The sequence below is a fragment of the Aethalodelphis obliquidens genome, unplaced genomic scaffold, assembly GCF_003676395.1.
Source record: "Aethalodelphis obliquidens isolate GAN/ISIS:26980383/991018 unplaced genomic scaffold, ASM367639v1 scaffold11, whole genome shotgun sequence".
In the NCBI taxonomy this organism is placed as follows: Eukaryota; Metazoa; Chordata; class Mammalia; order Artiodactyla; family Delphinidae; genus Aethalodelphis; species Aethalodelphis obliquidens.
In genome coordinates, this window is record NW_020837955.1 from 16399855 (window position 1) to 16419450 (window position 19596).

Sequence of the window (19596 nt, forward strand, 5' to 3'; positions counted from 1 at the left end):
TCTTAAGTCTTAAGACTATCTCGGCCGTGTCTTGTTTTGGGAGGAAAAATCTGATGGGGGGAAGCTGGTTGATGAGCTCTTTTGTCCTGGGGCCCAGCCTGGCAAGCTGCTCCCCTGAGGTGCAGCGGGATGCTGAGTTTTGCCACAAGCTGTCTTTTGGGGGGAGTGTGGTAGGACAATCCCTTATAAGGGGGGATCCCTACTGATTTAGTAATTACCCCTCACCCCTAAATGAGAAAGCCAGGACAGATGCCCTGTACTAAAATCCTTACAGAATGTGATGTTATAGTGAGTGTCTCGGTATCCTTTGTACAATGCAAATACTTCTTCCATGAGGCGGCTGCAAAGTTAGAATTGCAGGACTCCAAAGATAAATTTCATTGATTCCCTTCCCTTTTTATTAATTAAAAAAGAAAAAAAACCCAAACCCAAAACTTAAACCTCTTAGGAGCAGTATTTAAGATATAAAGACAAAAGAAGCAGGGACTGCCTGTATTCTGCAAGTCTAGAGGCTTAGTGAAGAGTCAACACTTATTTAGAGAAAGTGTGTCTGAATGGAGCTCCGGAGGCCCTGGCGGTACTGAATTAGCAGAACCTATGAAGAGGTAAAGAGGTGAGTCTGTGAACTGGGCAGCCGCTGAGCTGGGCGGTCAAATGAACAGGCTCCGGACTGTTCTGATCTCAGCGACCCATTCCCCTGGGTGACCCTGAGCAAGTTACAGACCCTCTCCAGGCCTCATAGGAAAAATGGAGCTAAGAATAGTAACTCCCCGCGCGAGGCTGTGTATGTAAAGCAAACTAGCCCAGGGCCAGGCTGCAGGGACCTCTGGTCACCCCCGTTATTATGAGGGGCCTGCAGCTGTACCAGTATGTAGACGAGACTTTGCTATCTGCTATCTGTACTATCTCTTTTCCCTTCTCTTCTTCACTTTCCTCTGCTGCTTCTTCCCTGCCTTTCTACCCCCAGTCTTGGCACTTCCCTCCCTCCCAGATCTGAAGCGTCAGTGGAGAGGCCTGCTTCCGGTGAGACGAGGGGCCCCTCTGGGCAGCCTTGCGGGGATGTGCCAGGGTCTGGTCCTCTCTCTGCAGCTGCTTCCAGGCTGAGCCTCCACTGACCGAGGCCAGCCAGTCCTCAGTCTCCCCCTTTCCCACTTCACACCTCCTGGTGCTGTTCCTCCTCTACCCGATAATAAGTTTAGGTCAAAACTGACTCCACTCTCTTCCCGTCGTGTAAACTGAGCCTGCTGGTTTCCCTCTCCCAGATTCCCAGTTCTCCATGCTGAGTCCCTTCCTGCTCCCATCTAGTCTTCCTTATCACTCACTCTGCAGACCTGGCCCTGCTCCTAACTCCTCCTTAGGCAGTCTCCCTGGCCTCTGGCCTCAGCCACCTTGCCCCTCTCTTCCATTTCTATCCTTTCACATCAGCAGAAGTTGTATCTCTCTCTACTGGAACCCTGTGACATTGTCTAATATCTCCTCCTTAAAAAAAAACATCCTTTGTGTCATTCATCCTGCAAAAGAAAATCATATCCACAGAAAAGAAAGTCATTTCAGTTGCAGCTTTTTTGCAAAGACCCACACAAACCTCTTGAATCATACAGAAGGTCCCCATCGTGAACTTTACACCACTCCACTCCCCCCTGCCCAACTCGGGGGCCTCCCACCTCCCATTCCACAGTTTCCCCATCAGACCTCAGTCTCCAGATCCCCCTTCCCCAACGTGGTGAACTGAAAGCTTAGTTCTATGCTCAGATAAGCTGGTCTGGGAGAGCATGGACCTGGTCATCTTTCATGAGCACATTAGATTTCTGCCTAGTACAAGACATTGAGAGCACTCAGATACTTGGGAAGAAGCAGAAAGGTTAGATTCAGTTGTGTCTTACAGTTGTGATGACCTTTGATTTATCCCTTGTTTTAAAATGGTTTTGGTCAACCAAAACATTAAGGACTTACCCTATCAAGCCCTTAATATTCTCTCAAAATTGAGGTAGGTCTAATTATTTGCTTTGTTCAGCCGAGGGACACGTGTGTGTGTGTTTGTGTGCGTGTCTGTGTTTGGTGGTTGGGTGCGCTTTCTCTTTGTACTGAAACTCTCTCCCTCGCAGCCACGTGACAGATGATGACTGCTTTTTGTGCTGCCTGATACATTGCTGTCCACTCAGTGAATACTGTTACCTGACTTCCATTCCAACCCTGGGGGAATCTGGATTCACAGAGGAATAGAACCTTCTTACAAAATCTGGAGTATGATTGCAATTTTACTTTTGAAGTACCCGCTTCCCAGAGGAATAGCTAGTGATTGATGCCACTGTCAGAAACCCAGATGCACACACTCATACATGAGCCAGGAAATTACATTAACAGCTCGCCCAGCAGGCCAGCACTGACTCACCCACTTGCTCCCCTATGGGAGGAGAGGTGATACGAAACCCAGGGCAACAGCAGGGAACAAACAAAGGAAAGGAGTTAGGGGGGACTGGGCTCTCAAATGTCCACCGGGTTTTTTTCCTTCCTCATCTTCTGCCGAGGGCAGCAGCCACAGGCTAAGGTCTGTAGTTATTTTGCTATGTGACCAGGATTGTGGGGAGTTATTTCATTTGTCCTGGAAGTGCACTGTCAGCTTGTTCTCATGGTGCATGTACAAGGGCGCGTACAGCTCTACACACATACCTTCGTGCTTAAGAGGTCTACATTTTCCTTTGGGGTAGAAGTGACCTACCTAGGCTAAGCTCATGCTAGGGTATTTGTCTCTTTGGAGAGCAAGTTAGTGTTGATTCCAGCAGCATGGGGCGGCAGAGACTGGTTTGTTGCTCAGAAGATGCCTGAAAAATACTGATACCATTAGGGCAGAAGAGTGGAAAGCAGTCCAGCAGGCCTGCTGGCGACTTGTGGGTGTGAGGGGGTTTATCGGTAGCGGCAGGCCAAAGCGTTGACATTCTTGACCACATAAAAGCCCATGGTGACTGGAGGGATGACCAATGTCCGGCCGGCCCGCAGGGGGCGGGGCTTCAGTTCTGGGAGGGTCCCATCGTCCACCATCACTAAGGGCTGGCCGTTCAGCTGCACTGACCTACAGTGAGGAAAAACAGCATGGGACTCGTTATTGCCTTGAAAGGAAGCCATTGCAGCAAAGCCTGGGCAGCCTCAGATTGCCCCCGTCTGCTGACCGTGCCTGGCTGGCTATCACTGACTGATACTTACTCTGCCCAGGCTCTCAGCTGGGTGCTTTGATAACACACTCGAACATCCCAGCAATGCTCTGAGGAAGAAACTGTCCTTGCCCCATTCTACCTAGAGTACTTAGATGACTTGCCCAAGGCTACACAGCTTGTAGTCCTGGGAGCCAGGATTTGAACACAGGTAGTCTAGTTCCAGAGACACATCATTTATTTTGACAAGTTAAATGTCTCTGAGGCAGAAGCTGAAAAGTGTCTCATGTCTTATTTTTTTTGTCTTTAAATCATAATAGCAGTTCAGTTTGACTCTTCCACCTAAAGAATTTTCTTCTACCTAAAGTGTGGAATGATGCATAGGCTTAAGGTGACTTCAGAAATTCCTATTTAACTGGCATCTTTCATTAGTTTATTTGAGAGATGAGAGAACTGACATTGTGTCACTTGTCTAGGGCGGTTCTGGAGGAGGACAGAGACTTATGTAACAATCTTCCTTTCTCTAATCTGAGCATGAGTTTCCATATCTAATATTTAATGAATGTTTACATTTTAGAGACACAAAGAAGTAGGTGATAAAGCAGGCATTTGTGATCTCAGTTCACCTGCGTTGCTTGCTTTTATCCTTCCTGTGTATCAGTCATTTTCAGCCCTGAGAAGGACTTAGAGAGCAAAGGGGAACGGCTCATCACCCATCCTAGGCCTGTGGTACAGAATCCAGACAGTCTCCCAGCTGTTTCTGACGGGGGAGTGACTCGGACAGCCAAGTACCCACTGAAGCTCAGTTTTATGGGTCAGTAGAAAAGGCCAGAACCAGGCTACTAGCTGGAAATAAGGCTGTAAGTCACTTTGGAAAATCAGCATTACAGTGATGATTATTTCTGGGCCTTGCCCAGCCTCCAGTGTGATAACATTGTAGTGGTATCATCTGAGCTGTGAAGAGAATAAACTGTTAGAAATTGATAAAGAGGTCTTGGTTTAATGTTCCTTCTGTGCTCTGGATGATAGGTTTAGAGAGAGATCATCAGACCCCTTGCTCAGTAGAGCCATGAACCCCCAGAGATAAGTGCAATGTAAATTGCTCCCAGGGGAGAGCTGGGCAGAGAGACAGCTCCAGGCCCGGCCCGACGTGGACTAGTTTGGGCCCAGTCCAGATCTGACAGGCCAGGGGGCAGCCCCCCTCTCTTGTTGGTATGACTGAGGAATGAATGAACAAGCAGAGGGCTCCTGGGTGGAGAGCCAGGCCTGCCTCTGGAAGATGTGGAGGTGTGAGAATTGAGATCTAAAGGTCAACGTTGACCTCACCAAACATGCAAGAACCTTCTGTGACCCTCTCTGGTGAATACAGCGCACTCATTGGAGTGGAGGGCAGGGTGAGGAGAGGGGGTTCAGGTGCAAAAAAAGCCAGGACAGGTCTTCACAGTGTATTTTATTATTTGGTTCTAGGTTGTGTGAATATCCAACAACCAGACATATGCACTATCAAATACTAGTTCAATAATACTAATTAATCTTTCCAAAGCATACTCAAATTGCTATCACTTGAAAACCTTCAGTGGTCCCTCCTATATATGGAGTTAGGTGCAAGCCCTCCCCCTGAGGAGTTAGGCAACACCCCCTTAGATTCAGATGATCCCAGAGTATTGCCATCTCTGGGTTCTAGGAAGTCAAAACAAAGTGTGAGAAGCAAGCCTTTTCATTTCCATACTAATAACGAGTAGTTATTCTGCAACAGGCTCCATTCTGATTTCCTTATTGGTTGGTTAAAAAGCTGACTCAGGTATGGTTGGAACCAGGGAGCATGATCAAGATTGTGGACTGGTCTCTAATTCCAGGAGCCGGCCACTAACTTCCTAGACGGCTCTGGCAAGTCTCTTTACCTCACTTCCCTCAGTTTTGCATCTGTGAGAATATAGGCTATATAGGATGTAGTACGAATGAAATGAAATAAAAAATGTGAAAGTGCTTTGAAAGCATAGTGAGCCATGTAAGTGGGAGATGGTGGTTTTTTGTTACTCTTTTCATTGTCATTCTGGGTAGGTAAACTTCTTGGTCCTTGTACTGCGGCACTGACGAGTTTCATGACTCCTTTCCTAAAGCCCTCTCTTCCCTTGGCTCCCGTGGTAGCGTTCTCGCTCTCTCTTTTTCTCTCTCTCTCTCTCTTTCCCTCCATTTTCCTCCTTCATTTCTGCATGTTGTTTCCTTTTGGGGGGACTGTTCCCTTATAGCTGCCTCTCAGATGCTGGGGTTGCTTGGTCCTGGGACCTCTTTGCTTCCCACACTACGTACTCCAGCTGGGTGCTGTTACCAACACCCAGGACTTTAACTACTATCTGCATGTCGATGCTTCCCAAACCTGTATCTCAAGGCTGAATCCTTCTTCTAACTTATATCTTCACTTGGCTGTTCCACAGGAACTTTATCGTCACGTGTCCAAAGTCAAGATCTTCTCCTCAAACTCTGTCCTTTTCTCTGCCTTCTTATCTTTGGGCTGGTACCACCCTCTATAAGATTACCTAAGCCAGAAAGCTGTGGTCATCTGGGTCTTCTCCCTCAGGTCCCAGGTATGGAGTCACTAAATCCAACCAATTCTACCTTTAAATATTTTTCAGATCTGCTTCTTTCTCTCCCTTCACTGCTATTATTTTAGTTCAGAGTTTTCCCTGTGACCTTGCCCCTGGCCTTGCCTACCTCTCCTGTGCTGGCCACATTGCTGACAGAGCCATCTGCTGCTGTCCCTGCTTCAAACTCTCCAACAACGCCATCCCTTCCACCTTAATCCGGACGATGAAACCAAGCTCCGGCCACCTCCCCAGTCTCAGATGCTGCCAGTGCCCCTTACTGCGGTGCTACCTGTGGATCCCAGACCTCTGGGGGTGGGCTTGGGCTGAGTAGGCAGTCATTGTAAGGACATCATCAGTATATGCATGAACAGGTTGTTCCCAAGGAAAAACAGTTAAATTTTGCCCATAAATGAGGTAGATCTTTCTCAAATGAATGTCAGTAGATCCTGGTGGGAATAAAATATACCAGTTCATTAAAAAAAAAAAGTAAATATTTTTCAAATGTGAATGCCTGTAGACACTTGGGATTAATAAGACACAAGTTCATTTAAAACTGCTATAAAATTCCTAATAGATGTTTTTGGGAGGAAGGGGGCATCAGGTGCTTTTTTCAAGCAAGAGGTTTTTAAAGGGACAAGTGCTAGTGCGGGAGGGCTACGACATTTGTTGCCATTACAAAGGAACCTGAGCGTACCTTTGGCCCAGCGTGACCAGATTAAATGACTTGTAGTTCCACTTTGGGTTGCTGTGTGTGGTGCTCCCTCCTCCTCCTCTGCGGGACTAACTGCCCTGGGGCCCTGCCGAGCCTGCTCTCGTGTTGCCCCCTCTGGGGAACCTTCTTTGACCCTTGGGTTAGGAGCCCCAACTCTGCACGCTCGTGTACCCAAAGCTTATAACCACCTCACTGAATTGTAGGGACTTACCCACTCTGCCCCTCACTGGGCTGTGAGCTGGATGAGGAAAGGTCCAGTGCCTTTCATCCCTAAATACTCGGTGCCTAACCAAGTGGCGTAGAATTGGGATGGAATATTTTCTGAACAAGTGAATGGACTTTTGAGGCTCTTTCACATTATTTCTGGTATTCCTGGACTGAGTTTCTCCAGCTCTAAAGAGGCTCCCTGGAGGTTTGCTGAGCGTCTTTACAGATTTCATTAATGTACCAATTACTCTTGCTCTCAGTGGCCCTGGAGATGTTAGATAAGACCTGAGTTATCGCTGATTCTCACAGTCACTCACTAGATAGCTTATCCCAACTGGACACGTGGCCGTTGATCATTGATAGCGTTTTTTCATCCTTAAAAAAGATCTATATGACCACCTCTTAGCTAAGCCAACTCGAGTTAATTCTGTGAGAACTTAAGTCCTCATACAACCTTATTTACAAAGTTCCGTCACTGTAACGATGGACAGTGTGCTTTACCACCTCCATTCTAATTTTCCTGCTTACATTTTTATTTTAATATTTATCCTATTACCCAGTTAAGTCATATCACACTAAATATTACAATTATCTTCCACTCTTACGCACTGAACAACTTGTAAGTTTACAAACATATGTTAATGATAAAAAATCACTGATTACTGAGCACTGTCTACGCAAAAGGCAGGATGCTGTGATTTATTCTATCACATTTAGTCCTCACAACTACCAGCTGAGGCAGGTGTTAGCATCCCTACAGATGAAGACATCAAAGTTTAGAGGGGTCTAAGATCCACCTAAGTCACATAGCTGGTAAGCGGTAGAGCTGAGCTTTGCCCTGCAGCCCTTCACCATAGTCCTATTTGGCCTCCCTTGTGACTGCTAAAAGAGCCCTGTGAGGTACACAGGCAAGTATTATTATTATTATTTTTGTAACTTCACTATTGAGATGAGGTCAGAGAGGTTAGGTGGCCTGGGCAAGGTCACATAGCTAATAGGTGGCTAAGCTCTGTCTTGGATTCAGGCCTCCTGATACCTGTTTCTACTATTTCGTGTTGTTCCCCAATTCCAGATGGCACTCACTAGGATCATGTTTCTTTCTTTGAAAACCTTTCTTATCATATTTTCATCACATTCTGGGACCTCCTTCCTGGCCTGTGACATTTCAAACCAAATGCTAAATGATCCAGTCTATGTTGAGCTATTTCTCTTAATTCCCTAGCTGCTGAGGGCTTTTAAATTATCCAAATATTAGGACAACTGAGTTTTTATCACCATCTGTTTTTTCAAAGTCTGAATTGCTTTGTTCCTGAACTTGTTTTCTTTGCATGCTATTTGAAACGGGATTCAGTGTCTCAACTTGGAGTCAAGCCCTCTGCTTCCCAGGTCTCTGTGGGATCCCGTTGGCTGGGTCACCCTCCTTCCCCCACCACCTGTCTACAATCTCTGGTCTTCATGGCTTACTTTATGGTTCTTGCTAGCCATGGATACTGAAGCAAGCTTTCAGCTGTTCTGAGGTCTCAGGGAAGCAAGTCTAGTGAGCATGTTCTTTGCCAGTCTTGAAGATACTTTGCTGGTCTCTGGCCTGACTCTGGCTGGACTTTTGTGGGAGAAGAGGCAAGGGAAGCCTGCGTATTATCGGGAGCAGCCTGGGGAGCTAGTGGCTGGTTTCTGCTGGCATATTTAGGGCCTTGAATGGGACTTAGAGATAACTAGTTCCACCTCAGCCATTTTGAGAAAGTGATTTGCCTTCTGTGAGCTGGGGTTTCTCCATTTGTATGACAGACTAGATGAACCCTAAGATTCTTTCTGGCTCCCACACCTTTCAGGTTGGCTGCCCACAGCCTAATGGCTAGCCTGAAGCAGAGTTTAATGCCAAATTCAGAGTGATCCTGCACAGGTAGAAATCTGATCATGACATTCACCCGTCTAAATGCTCAGTAGCTTCCTGCTGATCTTAGAACACTCTCCAAAGTCCTTACAAGACCCCATGAGCGAGGCCATTCACCTCCGTCTGCAGCCCGTAGAGGCCCCTGTAGCTGCTGCCCATTGCAGCTCCCCACCACCTCCCACCTCCTTGCGTTCTGTGTTCCAGTCACAATCTCTCTACTCTCAGCGTTTTTGTACATGTTGTCACTCTTCCTGGAAACTTCTCCGTATTCCATCCCTGCTCCCTGCTAACTCCTACCTGTCCTTCAGGTCAGGTGCCCGCAAAGCACTCCCTATCACCCAGTACTTCTCCTGTCTCTGCACTCGTCACAGCACTGGGATCGCTGACTGCTTGTCAGTCCCTCCCCTAGTCAGGAAGACCATGTGTCCGCCCTGCTCATCTCGTGCTCTCCTGTCCTCTAACCCACATATAGCAGGTGCTCAGTACAAGAAGGATGGGATATAAATACATGGGTAGACGAACTACAATCTGGAAGGAAAAGACACTGTGGTGGGAGGACAGAGACTTGAGTTAGAGTCCACATCTGAGCATGGCGTGTGCAGGCCTAGAAATGTCACAGTTGGCTCTGGTCTGGGTTTCTGGATTGTTAAATGAGAGAGAGGGAGGGAGGGAGGGAAAGCAGGAGTGGGGAGCAGAAGGGAGGGAGGAAGGAGGAGAGAAGGGAGAAGGTATAATAATCTGAGGAGTGTGGGGCGGGGAGGGTATCAGCTCCCTTTGCTGCTCAATAACCCGCACAACCTCCTGGCTTCGACTCTGGTGCCAGCGTGCTTCCCCGCGCGCCACTAGAGGTCCCCCTTGCTCTTCACAACGGTGCTGAGAGCCCGCGCGCCGGCTCCCCCGAAGCGGAGCCCCTGCCTCTGCCCCTCCAGCCTGCTCTCCGGTCCCGGCAAGGCCCGGAGACGTGCGCGGCCCTTGGCCTCCTGGAGCAACAAACCGCAGGATCACTCCAGTCCCGACAAAAACTTCGTTGCGGTGCACTCGGCGCCCCCGCAATGTGGCTAATATTAAGGAACCGTCGGAGGCCGGGCTGCGATTCCTGCCGGGGGTGCGGCTTCCCGGCTGGCGTGCAGGGAAGGGGGGCGCAGGTGCGGGGCCGGCGGCAACGCGCGACTCAGCGCCTGGCTCTCCTGCCTGGGTCCCGGCGCCCCGCCCTCCCGCCAGCCGCACCTGTGTGCGCTTTACAGGCCCCCGAGGCCCAGTTGCCCGTGGAGGCCCCCTCGCTGAGTTAGGAAGCTGGTGTGTGCAGCTGCCCTGCCCTTCTCCAGCTCAGGGGCAGGTTAGAGCCGGGAGGGAGGCCGGCCGGGTTGGAGGACGGAGGGGCCTCGCTCAATTTCCCTGCTCCGGGAGAGGCTGTGCATCTGGAGTAGCTTAGAGAGGAGGTTCCTTTGAAATGGCCGTGAGTGATGCTACCCGCTGAGGAGGGCCGCTCGGAGGTGGCCGCAGCGGGCTAGTCCCCACTTGCCCAGCTGAAGCAAAAGCTGTAGGATGCTCATGACCCTCTCAGGGGAGCTCCTACTCCTGAGGGGTCATTGGGAGGATTCCTTCCTCCCAAGCGTGTCCTGAAGCTTTCTCCTATGTGTTAGGGGATTGTCCTCCTGCTAGGCTAATTGTTCTCATTTCTAAATTTTCAGTGGCACGTGGTTCAGTGCCTGCTCGCGCATGATAGTAGTTCACATTAATGCTTGTCGGGTTGCACTCAGTCAGCCTCTCCAAGAGTTCTCATGTGGTTGGTTGGACACTCCAGTCCCTTACTCTGCTGTTGTTAAAGAGAGGAGACAAAGTGAAAAATGCAGGTGAACGCTTCCTTTTCCCCTTACCCCTTGAAAAGCCTGCATTATATATGAAGTTCCTGGCCACTTAGACAATTTGAGGCTGATAAGATCATTTGCCCTATGTCCTGTTCTTTGAGAGCATATTGAAATAATGAGGAGTTTCAATCTAGCTTCTGTATCACTGAACTAGGACTCCTTTATGCAAGCAGAGCTGGGGATTTTTAGGCAAGTTGTTAGGGATGTAAGCTTTTCCTGTTTGCAGTTAGGTTTGGGGGTCATGATTTCATCTGTGTTCTATCCAAGTCTGTGTAATAATGGTTTATGCCATCATGGGATCCTACCATCTGCTTCTAGTGGTTTAAAATAACAGCATACTTGGCAAACAAGGTGAGAGCCCAGCTAAGGAACCTGGATTTACACTGATATTGTTAACTTCCAACAGAGGAGGCAGTCATCTGGGGGCACTCTGGGAAGACAGTTTGATTCTGTGACCATCTCAAAGCTCCATGTCATAGGCATATCACACTCAAACCACAATAGGAACCAGCTATTAAAATCATGGAGACTTTACCATGTGGTTAACCCTGTTCCCTCCCATTGTAAAGACTTGGTGCCATGATCACCGACATTCACAAATGGTATGAAAGGGGCATTATTCATAGTCCTACTGTTCTTTGTGTTGTACAAGTTCAATTATAACAGACGTAATCCTTACCCACTATGACAGAAAACACAGAAATATGCAAATGTGTGGTCAGAGGCACTATAATTAACACATTACACAAGGGGAGAGAGAGAAAGAAAATCAGACCTCATGGCCTGGATTTCAAGGCCTTCTGCATTCTGGCACTAATGTATTTTTATGGCCTCTCCCCTCACCTCATAAAGCATCCTCTATTCCAGTCACGTGAGACGATATGCTATGGCCCCAAACAAAATGGCCCTTGAACTTGCGTACTTCTAAACCTTTAGTAAGCTCATTCCATTGCCTGGAATAGCCTCCAGGCATTGCCTGGAAATGCCTCCAGCATTTCCTAGATGTATGGCTCATCCTTACAGCTCCTGCTCAATGGTCCTCAGCCCTGAGGATTTCCCAGATTCCCAGGTTAGAATTCAACTCTCCCTTCCTTACGCATGCATCCTCCTATATTTACCCTCTGTGGTCGGTCTTGCCTTAAAGTATCCTGTGTGGGGAGGGACCAGGTTTCCCCAGTCCTAATTGTGTGGAGCTGGAAGGGGCAGTAGAGGATCAGAAGCATTCTCTTTATTACAGGCAGTCTGCAGGTGAGATCAAGAGAGTTAGGTAAAAGGGCAGGCGTGTGTGTGCACAGACAGGTTTTCCATATGTGAGGGTATGAAATAGAGTCCATTAGTCATGCCCAAAATGAGTTCCATTACTGTAAGGTCACAGCTTCCTGGAAACCTATTCAAATATGTTAAACCAAAGGGATAAATAGCTCAGTTTGATCAGATTTTGACAGTGTTCCTATAGCATCAGGTGCACTGGTGTACCCTCAAAAGGGAAAAATAAGATGTCCCAGTGGCACAGTTTCTGCTCCAGGGTCCACAGATGTCAGAGTACAAGGAGTGTGGTGACTCTGAGTTGTTCTAGAGAAGGTGAGTGGGGAGGAGGATAGGCTGTCAAGTGACTGCTGGTGTTTGGCAGCTGGTCCACAGCTTGGAGCTCCAACCCCTTGTCTGAATCAACCACATCCTGTTGTGGGTTCCCGATGCTTGGCAGCCAAAGACATACTGACTCAAGGCCCTGGACCTGCTATAGGGATGAGGTGGATCAGGAGTTTTCAGTTCCCTGAGGCTTATGTTTGTCCATCACCTAAACCACAGCCTCTGGAGGATGTGGAGAAAGGAGAAGACAGGATAATTTCTTCTCTGCCCACCAGAACTGCCTATGTATTCTGCTTCCCTGCCCCTCAGTTTAGAATCAACTGCCCAGAAACGTGTTAGCTTTACTCTAAAGTGCTCATTTACCAGGATTTCATCTGGGTCACCTGGAACAGAATGGAAATCTCTGCTTGCAACGAGGGTCCCCAAGTGAGTGGAGCTGGGGTGGGGACACCACAGTATTGATGGACAGCTATGCAGAGAGATTCCAGCTGCTGGGAGTGATCTGGAAGAAAATGTATTCTAGAGCTGAGAGCAAATGAAATCTCTCAGAAAGTAACAGTGAAAATGCTGGATTCCTAAACATCTTGGTTTAAGATGTCAAGTCACTGTAAAATATAAAAGCATTTTGTAATCCTCTAATCTTCACAGAGATCTGTACATTACTAATCTGGGAGTTAAAACAAAACAAACAGTAAAACCTTTGGGAACCGTACACATCTTTCCACTTAGTCATAGAGAACTCCCAGGGGCTCCTGGCATGTTCGCACCTTTGGCAAAATGGCTTAGTGCCTGAATGAGGAATACAATCTGGGTGAAATCAGAGATGCAAATCAGCTGGAATCTTGTTCCAGCATTTTCTAGAGGGACAATAGTTCTCAACTTTGGCCACATATTTGAATCACCTGGGGAGCTTTAAAAAATACTGGTTTCTGGGTCCCAGTCCAGAGCCTGATTTAATTGGTCTGGGGTGCGGCTTGGGCACTGGGGCTTTTAAAGGCCCCCAGGTAATTCAAAGTGCAGCCACGGTTGATCAGCACGAGCTGATGACGAAAGAGTGGGAGTATGTTGGTAGCTGGGGCAGGGGTCGGGGATCAAATAGTTTTCTAACCATGACGTTCTAAATTTCTTTTGAATAAACAGGTCTTTTCTTACTCTTTTGGAGTACCATGTAAGAGGCCACGTTTTTTAAACTAAAAATAACATGTGAACTTTTCAAAGGCAAATTTTTTGTTGAATAGTGTAGAGTGAGCACTTCTGCTATTTCTGCAGAACTGCTGCATCTAACGTTTTCCCTGTAGTGAGCGCTCTGGTGCGATGGATGAGCTCCTCAACATGCACCAGGGAGGGGTGTGCGTGGCACTTCACAGCAGGAATTCAGAACCAAATCCAATGGAGCATCTGCACAGATAAAAAACTCTGTATTTCTTTAGCACTGAGAAGGAAAAGTGTGCTTTTCTTGAAAAGCAAGGTCGCTAAAGTCATTTAGATTCCTCTCAGGTCTTGGGCTGTGTCACAGAGAGCTCCCCACAGACAAAGAGCAGTTCAAGCTCTCTTCAGGCAGAAGGCACTAAGGGGGTTAAATACATCGTTCAGTACCCTCGCTATATTTCCCAGATATGTACATAATTAGTTACTTAGATAACGCTGTGTGCATTGCTTGTAGCTACTCTCTCTTTAGGAGCCACCAAAAACCCTCAAATGAGCACAAGGGTGAAAAGAATCCAGACTCCTCTAGGTCTTGCTGAGTAAGCGTACATTGAGTAAAAACTGGAAGGCTTATTTCTCTACACTTTTACTTCTCCTTATTTTTTCTACAGACTGACTCTGAGCCTTAAGTATAAGAATTCTTATAAATACATATAGTCATATATATTTATATTTATACTTTCACAGCATCTATTTCAGACTTCCTGAACTGGAACACTAACTTGAACTTTGCTGGTTAGAAGTACCACCTTCCTGTTCACCTTCAACCATTTCGTACATCTCCCCAATCCCAGGCATCTCTCTTGCCTCTCCTTGCTCCCAGCCTCTGCGGCTCCTCTGTCCCTCTGAGGGGCTCTGAGTGGCCTTTCAAAAGGCCTGCAGGTGATGTGGTTACATGTGCAACAGCAGGGCCTTTACCTCCAGGAAAAAGAGGTCTCCACCATCTTTTTTTCTGACATTTTAAAACTGGCACCTGAAGCCCTGCAGAGGTTAACACTCTGCCTCACACACTCTCAGCTTAAAAAGCACTATTGATGTTCCTTAGCTCTTACAGAACATCAAAGCGAATTCCAGACGCATTAAAGTAATGAATATAACAAATGAAACAAAAAAGAAACTAGAAGAAAATAAAGATATATATTTATCTGATTTCAGGAATATAAGTAGATAACCATATAAATGGAAAGAAGGAACCACAAAGCAAAAGGTAGATTTAACTGTATAAAAAGGGAACACTTCTGTATGTCAAGATAACACCCTAAAAATGAAATAGTTGGAAAAATAGCAAATAAAATGCTGAGGAAAATATTTCAACACATATGATAGGTAGCAAAGGGGAAATTGCCTTATATTAGAAAAAACTTACAAATCATTAATAAAGTGGATAACAGCCCAACAGAAAAATAAACAAAGGGGATGTAGAAAATTCACAAAAGCAATAAAATGCTAATAGATGCAAAAATTTCAACCGCACTAATACTTAAAGAATACAACTTAACATAATAATACTGTTATTCATTATGAAGTTGGAAAAGATTTTAAAATATTACTGTTCTGTGTTGGTGAGGTAAATTGTAATAACAAAATGTTCACATTTCCTACTCCTTCTCAGACCTCCACAACTAAGCTTGTCTGAGGTAAGAAAATTGAACAGTTAATCATATGAGATAAGTTTATATAACTCAATGGATTCCAAGGTGAACAGACAGGGAGTGATCAGGGAACCTGCTATTTGAGGAATGGCTGAAGAAGCTGAGAGTGTTTAGATTGGAGGCTAGAACTCTAAGGGAACACATATTGGAAAATTGTTACAAGGATGGTATAGATTTACTCTGCTTAATTTTTCTAAAGCAAGGATAGAAATGGGAAGAAAACACCCTTTGGCCACAAGTAAGGAGGATCTTTCCTGCAATAAGACCTGTCTAGTCCTAAAGTGGGCCAACTCATGAGATGAAGAGTCTTATCAAACAGAAGCTGATGGGCTTTTTGTCAGGGATGTTATAGAAGAAACTTCTTGATCTCTAAGAGTACTTCCAAAATTTTCCTCTATAAAGTCATCTTTTAATAATTTCAGAACTTTTATAGAGTGGTTTATTTTAAGAAGAAACTAATTTAAATGATCCCAGACAAGTGAGGATAATGGAAACCTGCAGGGAATACATCTGGTCGACCAGAGTTCAAAAACTCCAAGTACCAACTAATATAAGCAGTATAGAACTTGAACACTTAGATGTCTTGAATCTGCTGAGATATATGGAGTAATGGCCCCTTCAGTCCCAGAAGACAGGTCTTCAGGTTTTGTTTCTGAGTGAGAATTCTTGGTATAGAATTCTTTTTTTTTTTATAAATTTATTTATTTATTTATGGCTGCGTTGGGTCTTCATTGCTGCGCGTGGGCTTTCTTTAGTTGTGGCCTTACGGGCTTAGTTGCTCCACGGCACGTGGGATCCTCCCCGACCAGGGCCCAAACCCGCGTCCCCTGCACTGGCAGGCAGACTCCCAACCGCTGTGCCACCAGGGAAGCCCTAGAATTCTTAAGGTTAAGGTTTTTCCTAAAGCTCCTTTTACCAGATCTGTCCATGTCCCAAAATAAATGTGATGCTTCCCGATATCTGTGGTGGGTCAGGTGGTGGCCAGTTCAGCCCTCAGAACTTTTCATACTAGCCAAGCTCTGAATCTGGAGATGAAGTATCATAATGTGGTCTGTTCCAACAGGGACATGAAGATATTTTTAAAGTCTTAGCACCTGGGAGTTACTTCAGTATTTTCAGAACCTCTCTGTTTGGCTAACATCAAATGACACCTCTCTAAAGGCATGCAGTTAGATGCCAATGTTTTCCTTTGATATAGGATTTAATGAGGCTGAAATCAAAGCAAAAGTTATATCCCAGAGAGATGGAAAAAATAAGCAGTACGTAGAAAAAAGGAGAAAAAGATGTTCATTTCTTCACAGAACAGGCAATAAGATTCTTGGTTCATAGGAGGCTTGAAATTCTTTCAGCTAAAACATGGCAGCTGAAGGAGAGGCTCATACAGATATGAAATTTAAACGTTTAATATGAAACCTATTAGCCCCAAAGCAGAAATATTCTGCACCTCTCTCATGGCACCACCCACAGTCTGCTTCCTGTTTGTTTTTTTGCTTCTAATAATAGAGATGAACTTTTTGAGGGCAGAGACCTCAGAATCCCTTTCCCCTCCAAACATCCCTATTAAATAGCTCTTGAAGGTCAGCTGATGACGTGGCCTGGCAATCAAGAGACATTCTGATCTGAAACATCACATTGAACTTTATGTTCAGAGTTTTTTCCTAATTTGTCTACTCGTGTTTCCCGAGTTCTTATTAATTATGGGACCACAATTCATTAAGAATTTAGCCAGATTAATTGCCACTGAAAGTCAGAGTGATGAAGAGGAAGAGTTATGTCTGGCACAAAGCAGGATCTTAATCAAAGTTGATGAATGGATAAAGATACATACTCCCCAGTTTCCCTGGGAGTCCTCCCCTGACAGCATCTTTCCCTCTGAGGGTGCGCTCCATGAGGTTCAGGGGATCTGGCAGTGTCTGTGTGCATGGGGTCAGAATATAAAATGCTGAGATGGATTTTTAGAGACCTCAAGTTAAACCAACTTACAGGCACTCCTGGTATTTAATAATCATTTGGTTTGAGAAGAGCATAGAAGAAACAGAAGGGAATTCCCTGGTTTTGCTGGGAAAAAAAATGGTTTTCCCTAAAATTCTGTGATTGGGAAATGGAATCTTAGAAGCAGCTCAAAGAAGAACTTTCACAGAGGATCTGAAATTAGGACTCGTGAAGAAAAGTTAATGGAAAAGGGATGAGTTAGCCTAAAGGAGAGAAAACTGGTGGGTCACCTAATACGTTTCAAATATATTCATAATGTATCATGAATACATAATACATTGTATTCTTAAGCCTAAGATGAAATGAACTCAGACAGTATCATGACAGAGCTCGGCTATATATAATGTATATTTTTCAATATCATTATAATTTTACATTACTGGACTCTTAGGGTAGCACAGTGTTGAAGAAAGTGCAGTGGACTCGGGGTCAGGAGAACTGGATGATAGGTACTTTCTAGATCTGTCACTTAATAGTTGTGTGACTTTTTTTTTTTTTTTTTTTTGCGGTATGTGGGCCTCTCACTGTTGTGGCCTCTCCCGTTGCGGAGCACAGGCTCTGGATGCGCAGGCTCAGCGGCCATGGCTCACGGGCCTAGCTGCTCCGCGGCATGTGGGATCCTCCCGGACCAGAGCACGAACCCGTGTCCCCTGCATCGGCAGGCGGACTCTCAACCACTGCGCCACCAGGGAAGCCCAAGTTGTGTGACTCTTGAATGAGTCACTTAGTGCCCTAAAATTCAGTTTCTTCAACTCTAAAATGCTTCATGGTGCTGTTTATTATATATAAAGTCCCAGCCACAGGCACGGTCTGCCCCAGTGTTCCTATAAAATTAAATGTTCAGACAGGATTGAAACTGTGGGCATTCCTTCCCTAGAGGTCTTTAGATATAGAGCATCTTCTGGTCCAGATGTCCTAGCTACAGACTGTCTGAGGGCAGGGGAGTGAACCAGACTACCTCAAAGCATTATTCCACCCCAGGGCTCTTAGCATCAGTGCATCAGAATAGAAGAACCAGTGTGATGAAAGTTGTTTCCTTCTTTTCCAATTTTTGGATCATTTTCTCTCCAAATGGAATTGAATATGACACATAGGGCAGAATGCTGGGATCTGGTGAGACACCTGCTCCTGGTTTGACTTTCCCCTACAAAGTGAGTCTTCCTGTTTTTTGATGTAAATTGCCTTGCTTGACCCAACTTTATGTTGCTTTTCTGTTTGCTGAAAGACATTGGAGATATTTATGTCTTGGGTAGAGATGATTCCCTAAAGGACAATGTTCGTTGATTTGTGATCACATGAGGCATTGGGCAGATTCTCTCGCAGATGGTAGAGCTGCCCCAAAGGTGCTCTTAGCCTTACCTAGAAGGGGAAATATTACTGTCTTAGGTGTGAACGGTTAGTGTTTCCCCCAGAAAGGTGAGGAAGCAGTGAAAATGACAGGGGAGGGACCTACAGCTGGAGGTTTTTTGGAAGAGAACTAGCCTGGTATAACTACCACTTTCTCTTGTAGCACCAGTTTCTTTGTGTGTCTTTTTGGTGGCTTGAAGAAGCTACTTTTCTGGTGACCATAGAGACAATAGGCTCCAAAAGTGAAGTGGGTGTGGGGGGAGGGAAATGGAAGAGACTAATAGAATTTTAGAGTTTCATGGGAAGCAGTAATCTTTCACCTCAACCTCCCACTGAGTAAGGAATCTCAGAGCACCTCTGAGGTGGCCATGGCCACTCATTCCTTGATTAATAGTCTACCTCCTGAGAAAGCCTGTCCTGTCCTCAGTTAAGCCAGGCATGCCTTTGGAAAATGAGCTCGTTTTGTGGTGAAATCTTTCTCTTTTAAGTTGTAGTCCCTGGTTTTCTGTCATGTTAGAGGATCCTGGGCCAAATCTGTTTTCTTTCACTTAGCAGCCCTTTGAATATCTGAAGAAAGTCCTCACAACTTACCTTATTTTTCTTGTCTAAATTAAATCTCCCTATTTTCTTCAGCCATCTTTGAAGAATCTATATTCCAGACACAGAATACCCTTCTCTGGTACACACTGCAGTTTTCTAAAAGTTTCCCTTCTTCTGTCCCATAGGGTATAGGGCACCCACCTTTTGTCCGGTTCCCAGAGTGAGAACCATCTCTTACATAAAGAGTTGAGACTTGAGTGGCGGGTCTTACAACTGGTTCACTCACTGATATCAGAAACAGAAACCTTCACTGTGGACCTGGATGTCTGGACTATGCCTGATGAGTGGCCTCAAAGGTGCTTCCTGTACAATACCTAATATCCCTGAGCCCAAGTTCACATGCAGCTACCCTTTCAGAGATCTGAACTATTTCCAACCCTGATGGCAATTCTAAGAGAAGGAGAATTACCCCATGTTCTCTACCCATCAAAAAAGTTTGCCGGTATCTCCCTAATCTTAAAACCCCAGGCCAAAAGGCCCAGCTGGTGGCACACTGATCTGCTTTATAGCCTCTTCCTGGTCCCTAAAGACAGAAGCAGTTACAGGTTCCCAAAGCTTTCCATCCTCTTCTGAACTGACATGGCTTCAGGCTACAGCAAGGAATTAGCAGGCACAGAACACAGAATCTGGCCCCAGAGGTTTATAAGAGAGAGAAGGAGACACCAAAGGCTGAAATCACTTCCGAGCATTTCCTTTCATCCTTCCCTGCAGAGTCTGCTGCACCAAAACCCCACTCTTCCTGTGAGACCCCCATCCCAGAACCACGGAGGGCTCCTGCTCTTCTGAGCAGTTACTGA

General features: G+C 45.9%; 1 protein-coding gene across 3 annotated transcripts in view; it reads right to left on the reverse strand.

The window, feature by feature from the left end:
• Window positions 1-371: 371 nt before the first annotated feature.
• HPSE2 (heparanase 2 (inactive)) overlaps window positions 372-19596 on the reverse strand; it is a 583392-nt gene continuing 564167 nt past the window's right edge. For all 3 annotated transcript variants that reach the window (XM_027112269.1, XM_027112268.1, XM_027112267.1), the window contains one exon: window positions 372-3070. In XM_027112269.1, the coding sequence (XP_026968070.1) occupies window positions 2905-3070 (166 nt within the window). In that variant the 3' untranslated portion in view covers window positions 372-2904. The remainder of the gene's footprint in view (window positions 3071-19596) is intronic.